The following is a 15274-nucleotide window of genomic DNA, read 5'->3' on the forward strand; positions in this document are numbered from 1 at the left end:
ACCTATGCTTAACCTTTTTTTGTATCACACTTTCCTTTCCTTTTGATCTATAAATATGATTAATTTATTATTCTATTAACTCTGACTTGAAAATTCATCTTTCAGGCAATCAGCTTCTTTCTAACTCTACTGCTTTTTACTCTAGTTTAGGCAACTATTTTTATTTGTTCATTCTATCTCATTTTGCATCTATTATCCATTTAGAAAGAATGATATTGAAACCTAAATAAAAATATGTCTCCCAATGGATTATACCCCTACATGAGAAATAAAGTCATTACTGTAACTTATGAATTTCAGCGTATTTAGTTTCTGACTTTCTCTACAACTTCTTCTGGTGCCATTGTTTCTTTTCTCTGTAAGTGAGCTTACCTGAAATATTTCTTCTCACTATTTTCAGATTAACTTCTTCTCATCCTTCATGTCTTCAATTAAATGTAACTTCTCCACAAAGTTCATTTATGTTAACAATGTCAAAGAATCTACCTCATTATTTTCTATAAACTCTGTTTTGCTGATATTACTCTTTAAATAGTATCCACCACCATTTCTAATTATTTTATGTATGTGTTTATTTATGTTTTGTTGTTTTTTAATGTAAGCTCCTTGAATGTAGAAACCAAATTTAATTTGTCTATGATTGTTTTCCCACGTGGCAAACATAATAGGAAAACAATATAGTTTCCTTATTTATTTTCATTTTTTTCTCATCTTCTGTCTGATTATTAGCAAGAAAAAAGTTCATTTCCTAATTTGATAAAAATACTTATTTTGATCTTATTATTTACACAATATATTTAAGAAATGTTGCACATTTCTTTAAATTGAATGTTTTTCAAATAGCTTGTCTACAGCTCTCTTTTCTTTTTAGCGTAGAGCCTATGTGTGTGGGGCAAAGGGCAAATTATATAAGACATCACAAGAATGAGGATGGGCTGAGATTCCTGGAAACAATGTCTACTGACCTCGCCCTCTCCACAGACTATCTGGTTTATCTGCCTCAATTGCTCAGAATCCAGTACCTTGACTTAGCCTCATCTCAGTCCCTTAGATTTCTCTGAATTCCTTTAGATGATTAAGACTACCATTAATCTCTTATTTTGAAAATCTATTCTACAATCTCTTGGGAAACCACCTTCCCCAGCTAAGGTGATCCCCCCTCTGGTAGACTACTTAGTCTAATTCTTTGACTTTTCTGAATCCTGTTTAAGCAATTCTGCACCTATGTCTCTGATTCACAGTGATTTATTACCCTAGTTGTGGTTCTAGAAGCAATAAGTAGTGGTTGGGGTGGATATTTAAGAGGATAGGCATTATCTTGGGAGGAAAATTTCCAAATTATTTCATAATATAGTCTTCCAGCAAAGGAAATTTAGTCTCTTCAAATACGGGAGAAAAATTTATATCTGCTAGCAGGAAAAAAGTTCAAAGATATTCAAGGGTCCTAGATTCCTTGATCATCAGATCACCCCCAAATTCTCATTATAAGCTTGAACAGTCCACACTTTCCTTATCACTCTTCCATTTTACCTTCACATCATGGACTTGGCACAACTGGGAATTAAACTTTCATTGTAATTCCTTCACTAGAATAATTAAGTTGTGTGTCTAATTTTTAGCAAATTTAGTTCTTTAGCTACAAGAAATAGATTATTTTAGAGCCACTTCAGAAACTCTAGTTCTGTTTCCATGAATTAAGATGGGTAGCTCCAGAAAACTAAATTTCAGATTATCCTTATTCCCGATTTTACCAGGTCACTAAGATCATGACTATCTGCCTCAGTTTTGTTTGTACCACCAAGGACACCTCACCAATGAATAGCAGGGTACAAACTCTTTGGACTGAGTGCTATTCTTTCATTTGTATCTAACATGCTGTCCTATGTATAGTGTGATGCACAAAAGAGGGAAATCATAATAAATACATAAAATAGATTTCTTCATTGTTGCCTCTTCCTCCTCCCCATCATTCCTTATGCTGTAAAATGGACAGGATTTTATTTTACTTTCTCTTAATGTACTCATACTATCAAAAAAATCTATGTAGGTATAAAAGATAAAAAGAGTATCCTTTCCCCTCCCCCCCCACTATATGAGAAACTCTCTTAGATAAGTAATCTATTATTTTTATTGAGATATAATTGACACACAATATAATATTAGATTCAAGTATACAACGTAATGATTCAATATATGTATATATTGTGAAATTATCACCTCATTAAGTTTGGTTGACATTCATCACCACACATAATTACAATTTTTTATGATGAGAACTTTTAAAATATACTCTCTTAGCAACTTTCAAATATACAATACAATATTATTAACTGTAGTTCACCATGATTCATGGTCTTAAAGAAAACACTTTCAGCTTTTCATCACTGTGTATGTTAGATATAGACCTGTCATATATGCCCTGTATATTTGTTCCTTCTATACCCATTTTGTTGATAGTTTTTAATTACATCTATTGAGATGATAATATGCTTTTTATCTTTCATTTTGTTAATGTGATGTATCACTTTGATTGATTTACCGATTTTGAACCATCTTAGAACCCCAGGAAAAAGTCCCACTTGATCACATGGTGTATGTTCCTTTAAAAATACCATTGAATTTTGTTTGAGTATTTTGTATCTGTGCTCATCAGGGATGTTAGCCTCTAATTTTCTTTTCTTGTACTGGCCTGGTCTTTGGTATCAGGGTAATGCTAGCCTTATAAAATAACTTTAAAAATATTATCTCCTCTTCTATTTTATTGAAGAGTTTGAGAAGGATTTCATTCTTACTAAAAATTTTAGTAGGTAGCCTATTCTTGTATTAGCTATAAAAATGGGGATTTTGAAAATTTTATATCTTATGATAATAATAACTTCCTTTATCAACATCTTTTATTCTATAAGTTAATTCTATTTTTGAATGTAAAAAGTTGAAATATTGACTCAGTCTTTTTCTTTTTACTTTAAAAAAAATTTCTTCTAGCAGATATAATCAAGAGTAGGATATATACTAGGGAAAGCAAAATTAAAAGTATGGATAAAATATAAAATCATTTTCTATACCACATTGATATATAGAACATAATTTACTGTGCTTACTTTATGACTAAATCTATATGAAATAATTTGTCTTTATGATTTTTTTAGAATCCAAAGCGTGAAATTCAGAAGTTGTTGAAATTTCTAGATAAAAACCTTTCAGAAGAAACTGTGAATAAAATCATCTATCATACTTCTTTTGATGTGATGAAGCAAAATCCCTCTGCAAATTATACTACTATACCAACATTTGATATGGATCATTCTGTGTCGCCCTTCATGAGAAAAGGTGAGGACATCACATACTAGTTTCTGTAGTGCTTGTTAGTCACATTAGAGAGAATGTAGGTCGATTAATAAAAGCAATATTATAAGAAATGCAAAGAGATTGAGAGAAACAATGTAGGAAAACTGAAAACATTTGAGAAAATAATTTATGGCAAAGAAACTCTATGATTGCTGTAATATTGGCAGGTAAGACAAGTCTTTAATAAGAAATGTTTACTCAAGAGCCTATGTATCAATAAGCATGAGTCTTGGTATCCATTGATATATCAGAAGAATGCCCTCTATTTTTCTGAATTATCTAGATATCTATCCATCATTCCTTAGAAATTTTGCTGTGGTAGGTAAAAGCTTATATGAAATTAGAGGCCAAGTGCACAAAACCGTGCTCAGTTAGGGTTCCTAGGCCTAGCCTGTGATCAGGGCCATCTTCCACCAGCTCGCATATTCATTGAGAATGCTGTGTCCTGTATTTTTCTTTTGAGGTTTTAAACACAGTTAGTATTTTGAAGATTGAGCACCCTATAATAAAGACATACATTTATTACACTTAACCTTGTGATTTCCCAATCTTACTTGATCGTGGAACTTTTTAAAATAAATTACCATTTGACATTGAAAAATGGGTCTTAAAAGGATTGAAACATTTTCTGTATCTTTTGTTAACAAATATCTTGAAGTCAAAGAGAATATGTTTGATATTTTCCCAGTGGTATTTCTTGAAGCTACTTAAAAGGTTTTTTTCTTCATAGAAGATATAGGAAAAAATGCATGGAATTTTTGGAAAACTAAGAAGGTGTAGGAGTGTGGCAGTGGTAGCAGGAGGTAATTAATAGAGTTATAGAGTAGATAAGATATGCTGAAGGTTTAAAATATAAGCATAATAATTCAAGTTCGAACTCATCTTAGATGGAAATTTGACAGTAATCTCAAATTTACCATTTATGTTTCTTTTCAGGTATTGCAGGAGACTGGAAGAATAAGTTCACTGTAGCTCAATATGAGCAATTTGAAGATGATTATAAAAAGAAAATGAAAGGGTCTACATTGCAGTTTCGTTCAGAGATCTAGGAAATACCTGCTCTTTGTCCAACTCCTTTGCTGGCACTTAAATTAGAAAAAAAAAAAATCTCTTTAAACATTTAGTGAAAGGAACTTTATATGTGATATTTCCTTATTTACTAATAACGGTGATTAAAAATAGAATATTCAAAGAATTTAAAAGTCTCCATATCACGAATCAGTACTGTGATTTTTATCTACTTCCCACAATAATCTTTACTATTCTTAAAGATTAAACAATAAAATAAAGTTTGAAATCTATAAAGTTATCTGATTTATTTTTTAAAATTCAACTTCTGGGTCTTTGAACTTGCAAAGAAGATATTTAGGGTAGTCTTTAAAATAGAGTGATTAGAACAAAAACATCCCCTTAAAAGGTTTTAATTTATCTTTGTTATATGCTTAGAATGATAACGGAGGGGAGGACTCTTTCAGCCCAGCCTGCACCCTCTCCAATCTGGGACCCGTCCAGGACAGTCAGAGGACATCCCTCTCACAATCCAGGACTGCTGGCTCCCAACTGCTCACCTGCCTGCCTTCCTGATTGCCCCTAACTGCTTCTGCCTGACAGCCTGATCACCCCTTAACCATTCCCTGCCAGCCTGATTGCTGCCCAAATGCTTTCCTGCCAGCCTGTTTGCCCCGAACTGCCCTCCCCTGAAGGCTTGATCGCCCCCAACTGCCCTCCCTTTCAGGCCTTGTCTCTTCCAACCACCCTCCCCTTTTGGCCATCTTATGATGGCTATCTTGTGACCACATGGGGGCAGAATCTTTAACCGCAAGGGGTCAGCCATCTTGTGTGTTGGAGTGATGCTCAATCTGCATATTACTCATTTATTAGATAGGATAGAGGCCTGGTTCATGGGTGGGGGCTAGTTTGTCCAGGATCAGGGTGGGGGTTCCCCTGGGGCATGGGGCAGCCTGGGTGAGGGGCCTGTGGTGGTTTGCAGGATGACCACGCCCCCACCCCAGCAACCCAAGTGGAAGCCCTGGTATATGGGATTTATTTATCTTCCACAGTTGAAACTTTGTAGCCTGGAGTGGAACCAAGTCTTCTTGCTCTGTGCTGGTAGTCACTTCTGTTTGAGTTGATATATCTTCTATCATTGAAACTTTGTAGCATTGAATGGAGGCCTACGCTGGCAAGGGCAGGTGGAAAGCTTGGCTTCTTCCATTGCTGGGGAAACCCAAACCTCCCTCCTGCTCTCTGTGGCCGAAGCCATCTTGGTTAGGTTTATTTGCATATCTGCTCCTGATTGGCTGGTGGGCATGGCTAGTGGGCGCTGCTGGGGGGTATAGCAGAGTGATGGCTAATTTGCATATTACTCTTTTATTAGAGATGATTATATCTCAATTAAAATAACAAAAGTGCCACTGTCTTCTCCTCTGTCTTCCTTAAAATTCCTGTTTCCTCAGAATATTTTTAGTGTTATCATTCGTGACTCATGGTCATCTGACATAAGGACAAAGATGTCAGTGTTAATGTGGTGAAGGCTTGGGAGGGGCAGGTGCAAGGTGGAGGGGGGGTCAATGGGGGAGAGAGAAAACCAAAGGGAACATCTCTAATATTGTCAACAATAAAGATACATTTTAAAAAAGATGTCAGTGTGAATCTGTAATTGTACTGAAAAAAGGCTTAATCTTTTTACATTTTTGTCCATATATATATATATATATATATATATATATATATATATATATATAGAACTTTTTATATATAAATAATTTCTATTTATATATAAAAAAGCCTAAGAAACCAGCCAACCGCCCAAGCAGCTTGTACCTATGATGCACACTAACCACCACTGGGCAGACACTCAATGCAAAAGCAGAAACCACGGCATGAAAACATGGAACAGACTGAAAACATGGAAGGGGGAGAGGGTAGAAAGAGATTAACCAAAGACCCTGTATGTATACTAGAGGCCTGGTGCAATGATTCGGGTACCTGTGGGTCCCTTGCCTGGCCTGCATGGATTGGGCTAAAACTAGCTCTCTAATATCTCCAAGAGGTCCCAGATTGTGAGAGGTCCCAGGCCAGACCGAGGGCCTCCACTGGTACATGAATCCATGCACCATGTCTCCAGTCTGTAACAATAAAAGCATAATATGCTAATTAGACTGGACAGCCAAACGACCTTCTGAATGTTTTTCTAGATGAAGCCACAGTGGCAGCAGGGGCCAAAGCAGAGGTAGTTAGAGGTGAGCAGGCAGGCAGGCAGAGTGGTTAGAGGCAATCAGGCAGGCATATGAGTGGTTAGGAGCCAGCAGTCCTAGATTGAAAGAGGGATGTCTGGCAGTCAAACATCCAAGCAGTCCTGGATTGCTAGAGGATGCAGGCCAGGCTAATGGACCCCACCCCTTGTGCATGAATTTCTTGCACCAGGTCTCTAGCATATACATACATAAATGAAGAGAGAGACGGAGACACACAGAGAGAAATAAAAATAATAATTGTTTTTCTTGTAACATATTTTATTGATTTTGCTGCTCTGTGGAGTGCATGCATGCTACTGTAGACCAATGTCGTAAATCACTGATAATAATCCTTAACTTGTTTTCAGCCATAAAAGAAGAGTTAACTAATTTCCACACTTTTTTTTTTTCCCCCCACCAATGTATTAATTTCAAAGGCTCTACTGCCTTTCACTGACTAAGGATTTTCCATACTACAATATATACTTAGTTCCTCATACTGTTAGAACCCATGTTTCTGAAAAATGTGAATTGAATCCAGCATTTAGGTTGCCATCTACATCAGGGATGGGGAACCTTTTTCTGCCAAGGGTCATTTAGATATGTATAAGATCATTCATGGGTCATACAAAATTATCAACTTAAAAATTAGATATTTGGTCAAACATTTAATGAACTCAACCCTAAAGCTTGGCAGAGCCAGACCAAATGATTTTGCAGGCCTTATTCAGCCCTCAGGCCAGATGTTCCCCACCCCTGTTCTAGACAGAGATTACAATCAACTCATTGACTTACTGTAAAGTTATTTCATATCTTAGAGATCGTGACTTTGACACAATTTTACCAATCATGATATCAGAACACTTCATTTTAGATATATTACATTTTTTTAAAAACGAATCAGCACTGCTAATTTTGTATAATATGAAGCAAAGAAGGTTAGGATGATCCAATTACTTTTAGTTTTTATATCACATATTGAAGTTGTTGTAAAATTCTGCTGCTGTGGCTGGTGATATTTGCTCAAAATATTCCCAGCAATGACCAATCTTTTGTTGCAGTATTTAGTTAGATTTGGGTGGCTTCTGTCAGAATTTTTATATACACTGAATAGCTTTTCAGACAGACCTCTTCTCTTTGCCTGGCATCTGGACTACATCAGAGCACTCTCTACAGCACTTCTCCCTCTGGCATGAACCATTCTTAGTTATGGGGAAAAAACCCTTTTATCCAAGATTCACTGCAGAGCAATAAAAAGAAACAGGCTATTTATACATCAAACCATTTTGAAAAATGTCCAGAGATTTATGTGGAGTAAAAACAGTAAATCCCCAAAGTCAGAGGCTATATTATTTCATTCACTAGTATAATGTAAAAATTAAATAAACAACCATTTCAAAATGCAGTCGGAGACATCAGTCCAGAGGAAATGCTTTGCACGTCTTACTCCTTGAACCCTTTGGAATGTTTACCTGGGGAAAAATAGTCTTTGGATTGGGCTAAACCAGCATTATTTTATAAACAATTGTAAAGCTAGCAGGAAAAAGCAGACATCCTGACCACGAGGATTAATGATTATGAGCATTCTTTAGAATTTAGATTTAAGGAAGGGACTGTAGTGAAGTAGGTGAGGCTATAAAAAGACAACTGGAGGGATCTTGTGGTGATAGAAATATTCTGTATCCTTGTATTAATATTCTGGTGTTAATATTATACCACAGTTTTGCAAGATGTTACCATTGAAAAGAACTAGGTAAAAAGCATTTAGATTCTTGTATTATTTCTTATAATTTACATTTATCAATAAATAAGAAAAGAACAGCTTTGAGAAAGTCATGTAACTATACCTGATTAAAAAACACACACAAAAAAAAACCCAAAAAAAATCTAGTTAGAGAAAATCAACTTGCAGTTTAAGAGGATTCTGACGCTTGTTTAAGGGGTATGATAAAGGGAAGCTCTAATGAGGAAGGCACCTTCAATCATGGGGCATGTGGCTACCTATTCATGGTGCTCACTTAGCTCTGAGCCCTGGAGACACAGAGATGAATATGCCCTTGTATTTAAGATTAATAGTCTTGTGATATCAACAAACAAATATTAAAAAAGCAAACATAGAAATTTGTTCAAACTGCTCAATTACCTTGACTGAAGGAAGGTTCGATCAAAAAATTTTTTCTCAATAGTTTGAGTTTTCAATTATTGTTTATAGAATGGAAAATATTAGTACAGGACATAATACCTGTTAGCACTCTGGTGGTCTTTTAATAATGGCCTCACATCATTCAGTTGTTTCCTAGTGACTGAATTATTTATTCATTAATCTCTTAACAGAAAAGCAGTTTAATGCACGCTGATTAAAGAGATTGAGTTTCCAGAAGAAAATCTACACTTAAACCGTTCCAAAAGGAAAAGAATATATCCATGCTGTAGAATTGAAATGAGTCTTTTAAGCCAGATGGAGTAAATCTTTTCCTTTTTTCCTGGGCCAAAGTTCATTGTTCACTTGTTTTTCTCAATTACACACACCTTTACCATAGATTAGATAAATGCTTCTCAGGTTCTCAAGGCATTCTCCAAAGTGAAATAAAATATTCTACATATTTCAAAAGTGCTATTTGTACATCAAATTCTAAAATTTTAGAATGCCATATTTTAAGTATAAAATTTTAAAATTAATTTAGATTAGTTCTCACTTATTTATGGAATACAATGAACAATATAAACTGATAAACAAAAACAAATCCAGAGTCAGAGAAACATCAATCAAATTTTCAAACCTCAGAGGGAAGGTAAAAGAGGGTGAGGGTAAGAGGAAAAATCAACCAAAGGGCTTGTATGCATACATATAAGCCTAACTAATGGACACAGACAACAGGGGGGTGAGGGCATAAATGGAGGGGGTGTTGGAGGGGTAATAGGGCTATAAGGACACATATGTAATACCCTAATCAGTAAATAAATTTAAAAAATAGATTCGTTCTCTACCTTAGTATAATTGCTTTCATTGTAATTTTTTACTGTCTTTGATTTGTTCAACTGTGTTTACTCAAATGTATTATGCAAATAGAAAATTTATTCTTCCAAAATGGAAAAGCACACAATATTTTGAAATGAGAAAGCCATCTTATGTTTTTCTACAATAAAGAAATTTCACAACCAATTAATGAGTGAATTAATATGCTTTATTCTTTTTTCTCTTATATATATAATTTTCAAATCATGTTACAAGTGTTTTGATTCAGAAAGCATTGGCACTGCACTTATAATTCTTGACTTAATCAGCACAAAAATAATATTTTGGGCTTTAAAAATATTAAATATTGCCTATAGCACACAGTTGACATGGAAGAGTTCACATGGACTTATCTAAAATATAGAATTGATGTAAAACATTTGATGTACAAATGATGTGAAAGTTATTAATAAATACTGTATTCTATGTGATTTTTGACAACAAGGTCCTATTCAATTCTCAACTACTCTACTTTTATAATAACAATCAATAGCTCTGAATTGAAACTAGGAAATCTCAATTTATTGAAATTAGCAGTTAAATAATTGAATTTGGCATATTCTCAATCTTTATGAGAAAATGTGGTAGCTTTCAGTATCTTATGCTCACCTAAAACAAACTATGATACAGTTGCTCAGATAAATACAGATATATGACACTTTTAAAACTAAAATGGAGAAATAAGGAATAGGTATTCAAGATTAAGACTGTAAGTGTTTTCTCAAAGCAAAGCAACAGTCTTATATTACAACACATAATGTGTAGTCACTTTTCTTATAATAATAATTAATTTAGCAAACCAATGGCCCACTGATGCATTATCTTAAATGACCCATTTCAAAATATTTGAAAAATTTAGTAACCATATATTTTAAATTATGTACATATACATATATATTTATATATGCATAAATAAACTAAGTGTAAGTGATATATCTTAGGACATTTATTGCTTATAAAGAACCAAAGAAAGAAAAACAAAAATTAGAGTTGCTTATAGGAAAGAAGAATATAAATTAAAACATGTATGATTTAAATTTATACATATTCTATTTAGGATGGCAACACTTAAAAATATAAAAAACATATAAATAAATAGTATTCTTAAAGAATCATTAAAACAGACTCTTTTTCTAAACCAAGCTTTTCTATAGTTGGTTCTCTTGTTACCCTCAATTGATTAATGAACATGTGGATCTTTATTTCTATCACTATATCAGTCAAAGTTAGAAACAAAAGAAAAAAAAAATGGAGAGCAGATGGCTTCTGTCTGTCTTTGGGGAGCTCACAAATGAATAAAACAAAGAGAAATGCAGGACTGCATATTATGTGTTAAATATTCTTCACATATGACATAGCCCTGGAATTATGATACGCTACTTATTTCAGCTGGAAGAGACAGAGTACATATTGCCTGTTGACATTGTCTTTTGTCTCTAAAAGAAGAGGTGGACTTTTTTCTTTAGGATTGTATAAATTAATTTTCTAAACTATTAAACTTTGACTGCTCTACATAGGGACTGAGAAGTTGTAATGAAAATTATTAGAGTCAAAGCCATAACTAGCCAAAGATCAGAATTTATATATTAAATATTAAATAGCAAAATTAAATGAAATATTGTTTAAAAAATTAAAGAATTAGTGAGACATAGATAAGGAGGGATAACAATTCTATTAGAATTTCTCATTTTATCTTACTGTCTACATCTCTAATTATTTTCTTTCATATTCTCTCTGTCTGTAGTCCTTTTTTAAAAAGTGTTCAGTTTTTTATTGCTCCTCAGTTTTACTATTTTGCTATTAACTAGTTTATTGAATTTTTTATTTCAATAATTTGATTTTAGTGTTTTCTTATAGCTACATAGATAATCAATTTGATATTTTGACTTTTTATATTTTATTTCTGAAAATATTTTATACACTAGAGGCCCGGTGCATGAATTTGTCCAGGGCATGCCCGGCCCCTCTCACCCAGTCCTGATTGGGGCCAATTAAGGCCAATCAGAGCTGTCTAGCCCAGTCACTATCAGGGATGATTGGGGCCAACTGGCTGGGGAGGGACCATGGGAGGATTCCAGGGTATGTCCAGCCCATCTCACCCAGTCCTGATAGGCTAGACCCTAGCAACAAGCTTACCTACCAGTCGAAATGTCTGCCTCGTGGTGGTCAGTGCACATTATAGATACTGGTCAAGTGGTGGAATGAACGGTCAGACACAGCATATTAGGCTTTTATTATATAGGATAATTTCAATTGTCTGATACATCTAATAACTGACACACTGGAAGATTTACATCTATTATATTTGCTTCTAAAAATATCTTTTTTTATAGTGGACATTTTCCTTGTGTGTCATGTAATTTTATTGTAAGGTAATAATTGTGTAAATATGTAAATGTTGGAATTTTTAAAGACCCATATTTAAAAAACTTTAGTAAATATTTGTATTTGTATCTCTCAGATATCAGTATTTATATCAACCTGGAACAATTTTACTGTAGCTTTAATATCTGTGTTCCAATTCTCAAACCTATGTAGAGAGTACATTTAATCACAGACCCACATGCTGCAGTCTTGAGGGTACAAATTCAAATGCAATGTTATTATTAATATTATCAAGGACAGCAGCTTTCTTTCTAGAGTCACCTCGATTTCATTAGCTCTGTAATATGTGCTATAATAAATTCTATTTCATCGTGGAATGAATTTCTTAAATTTTGTTTCTCACACTTAAAAATCTTGTTTTCACTTTTTCTTTCTGACTTTTAGGAACGGATGGTGAAATTATTACATAATGGCACAAAATGAAAGATTTAATGCATATTTTACCAACATTTATAATGCAGAGACCAAACAAATTTATAAATGAAATAGGAAATGGCATTGTCTTCAATATTGTGGAGTTTTCTGATGAATTGTGCTGGTTTTTATTGCAAAAATGTGCCCATGGGAACAGATTCAGTTAGTTAGAAACAAAACTGGGAAAAGTGAAAAAGAAACAGTTTTACATTAAGCAAACTTGAATAAAATAATTCTAATTCTGAAGCCAGATGTTCCTCTTCACTCTCAGACCACCAACACTCCTCATTTAGAACAGTTTCAGAAAAGAACAACATCTGTGCCTATATGGTTATGACAGTCAAACAATCTGCAATGATATGTGTATCCTACTTACATCCCCTTGTTAGTTATCTGCTAAAGATTATAGCATGAGGCCTAATAAATCAAAACCAGCTTTTAACTCAGCAATCCATGGTATGTTTTTTGGGGGGGAAAGCATATAAATTTCCAATAGTACAGAACAGCTGTGTTTGTGGTAAAAAGCTTCTATGTCCAAGGACTAGAACAGCTTCAAAATTCCTGAGAGCAAACTTGGTAAAAGCAAATGTAAACAGTGTAATAAGCAATAGAGTCTGTGGGAGCTCTGGGTATTAAAGTGTTATAAGAGAACTAGAGGCCTGGTGCATGAAATTCATGCATGGGTGCAGTCCCTACGTCTTGACAGAGATCAAAGTGCTAGTGTGTGGCATGGAAGGGTAGGTCCCAGCTAAACTCTGGGCTCTGGGCAGCACCTGTCCCCAAGCCTCCGCACACCCACCTCTGCCTCAGTTTATCAGGCCCCCACCCGGCTCCCTCAGTGCCTGGGAGCCAGGTGGCAGCCCCCCTCCTGCCGCCACCACTGGTTGCCATCTGTGGGGCGATCAGTGGGGTGGTCTGGCCCCACTCACTCGTGCCTTGGCCTGGCGCCCCCTGCTCACCTGCTCCACCATCGTGCTGGGGTCTTGTTCTCATCAAAGCCCACTGGGACCCAGTGCCTGCACTGCCACCTGCTGCCAGCACTGCATCGCTGATGCCTGCCATGTTCCTCACTGCCCCCTGGTAGTCAGAGCATGTCATAGCGAGAGATCAAACTCTTGATCGAGGGGACAATTTGCATATTAGACTTTTATTATATAGGATAGTAAGACAGCTAGAGAAGAAGACAAATGCAGACATGCACTGAAGATTTACATGTACTTATAAGTAGGTGTATAGTGACAGCAGTGGGCATCCTGATGGAACTTACTTTTTTTTTTTAATATATATTTTTTTTATTGATTTTAGAGAGGAAGGGAGAGGGAGATAGAAACATCAATGATGAGAGAGAATCGTTGATCTACTGCCTCTTGCACACCCACCCTGAGGATTAAGCCTCAACCCTGGCATTGCTCTGTCAGAGATTTGAACTGAGATTCCCAATTCAAAAGTCAGTGCTCAACTACTGAACCACACCAGCTGGGCCTGATGGAGCTTTCTGAGACAATGGAAAGGAAAACTTAAACATAATTTCCAGGAATGTCCTCTAAAGAAAAGTAGACTAAGCATAGTCAGCTCTCAATAGCAATTCTTAGGAGGTAAAGTCAAGACTGTTATACTTACAAAATTGTAAGTTTTACTGCCTCTGGCTCATTAAGAATTCAACTAAATAGCTCATTTCTGCCTAATCACTGTTCATAAGCCACATCAATTTTACTAACTTTTCCTGCTATTGAATTAGAAAGTGAATGCAGGAATTCTATATAATAAAGAGGTGATAAGCAAATTGATCATCACACCCTCGCACAAGATGGTCGCCCCCATGTGGTCACAAGATGGCTGGCAAGGAAGGCAGTTGTGGGCAATCAGGCCAGCAGGGGAGGGCAGTGAGAGGTGACCAGGCCAGCAAGGGAGGGCAGTTAGAGGTGACTTGGCCTGTAGAGGAAGGAAGGCAGTTGGGGCTGGGGCCAGGCCTGCAGGGGAGGACAGTTGGGGGCAATCCATCAGGCAGGGGACAGTTAGGCATCAATCTGGCTGGCAGGGGAATGGTTAGGAGGTGATCAAGCTGGTAGGCAGAGGTGGTTAGGGGAAATCAGGCAGGCAGGCAAGCATTTGGGAGCCATCAATCCCAGATTGTGAGAGGAATGTCCGACAGTCCTCAGGAATTGGGCCTAAATCGGCTATCGGACATCCCTCAGGAGTCCCAGATTAGAAAGGATGCAGGCTGGGCTGAGGGACACTCCCCTCCCCCCCACTGCATGGATTTCATGCATGGGGCCTCTAATAATAATGATAAAAGTTTACACTTGCATAGTGCTGACTACCAGTGCCGCATTGTAATGAGTCCTTCACAAACACCTTTTTCAATGTGCCTGCTGTCTGTATGAATTTGATACAGTATTATCTTCATTTTCCAGAGCATAAAAGTGAAGTGCAGAGATGGCATATAAATTCCCCAGTGTCCAGAAGAACTGGCATTTGAATCTAGGCAATTACGCTTTGCTATAAAAATCCTATCTCATCATGATCAGTCAGTGCTTTTTAAATTAGAAAATTGACACTGAAGAAATGAAAGAATATTTCCCAGGCTACTACTAATAGAGTGGAAGAGACCGGGTTAGAAAGTATCTTCAGTTCTGACCTTCAATCCTAAATTTCTAACATAATTGTCTGAAAATGGTACAGACCAGAAAGTGAAGGGGATTTTAAAATAAAGTAAGGGAAAAATAAAACTGTTAATGACATCCTGGGCAAATGATGCATAATGGTGCATGAGGTAAGGGTGTGTTGTAATATACCATCTTGTGCTTCCTCTAGCTTTACCCCTTAGGGATTTTCCGTGTAATGATCCTGTCTCGGAAAGTTAGTTCTTCTGGAA

The 15274-nt window shown here is 35.8% G+C and overlaps 1 protein-coding gene across 4 annotated transcripts in view; it reads left to right on the forward strand.

Moving 5' to 3' along the window:
* Positions 1–4647, forward strand: part of LOC311625768 (sulfotransferase 1 family member D1-like) — a 31320-nt gene extending 26673 nt beyond the window's left edge. For all 4 annotated transcript variants that reach the window (XM_084890353.1, XM_084890354.1, XM_084890355.1 and 1 more), the window contains 2 exons: positions 3150–3330; positions 4285–4647. In XM_084890353.1, coding sequence (XP_084746479.1) covers positions 3150–3330; positions 4285–4397 — 294 coding nt within the window. In that variant the 3' untranslated portion in view covers positions 4398–4647. The remainder of the gene's footprint in view (positions 1–3149; positions 3331–4284) is intronic.
* Positions 4648–15274: the final 10627 nt, after the last annotated feature.

This window comes from Pipistrellus hanaki, assembly GCF_964339955.1.
Source record: "Pipistrellus hanaki genome assembly, chromosome: 1".
Lineage (NCBI taxonomy): Eukaryota > Metazoa > Chordata > Mammalia > Chiroptera > Vespertilionidae > Pipistrellus > Pipistrellus hanaki.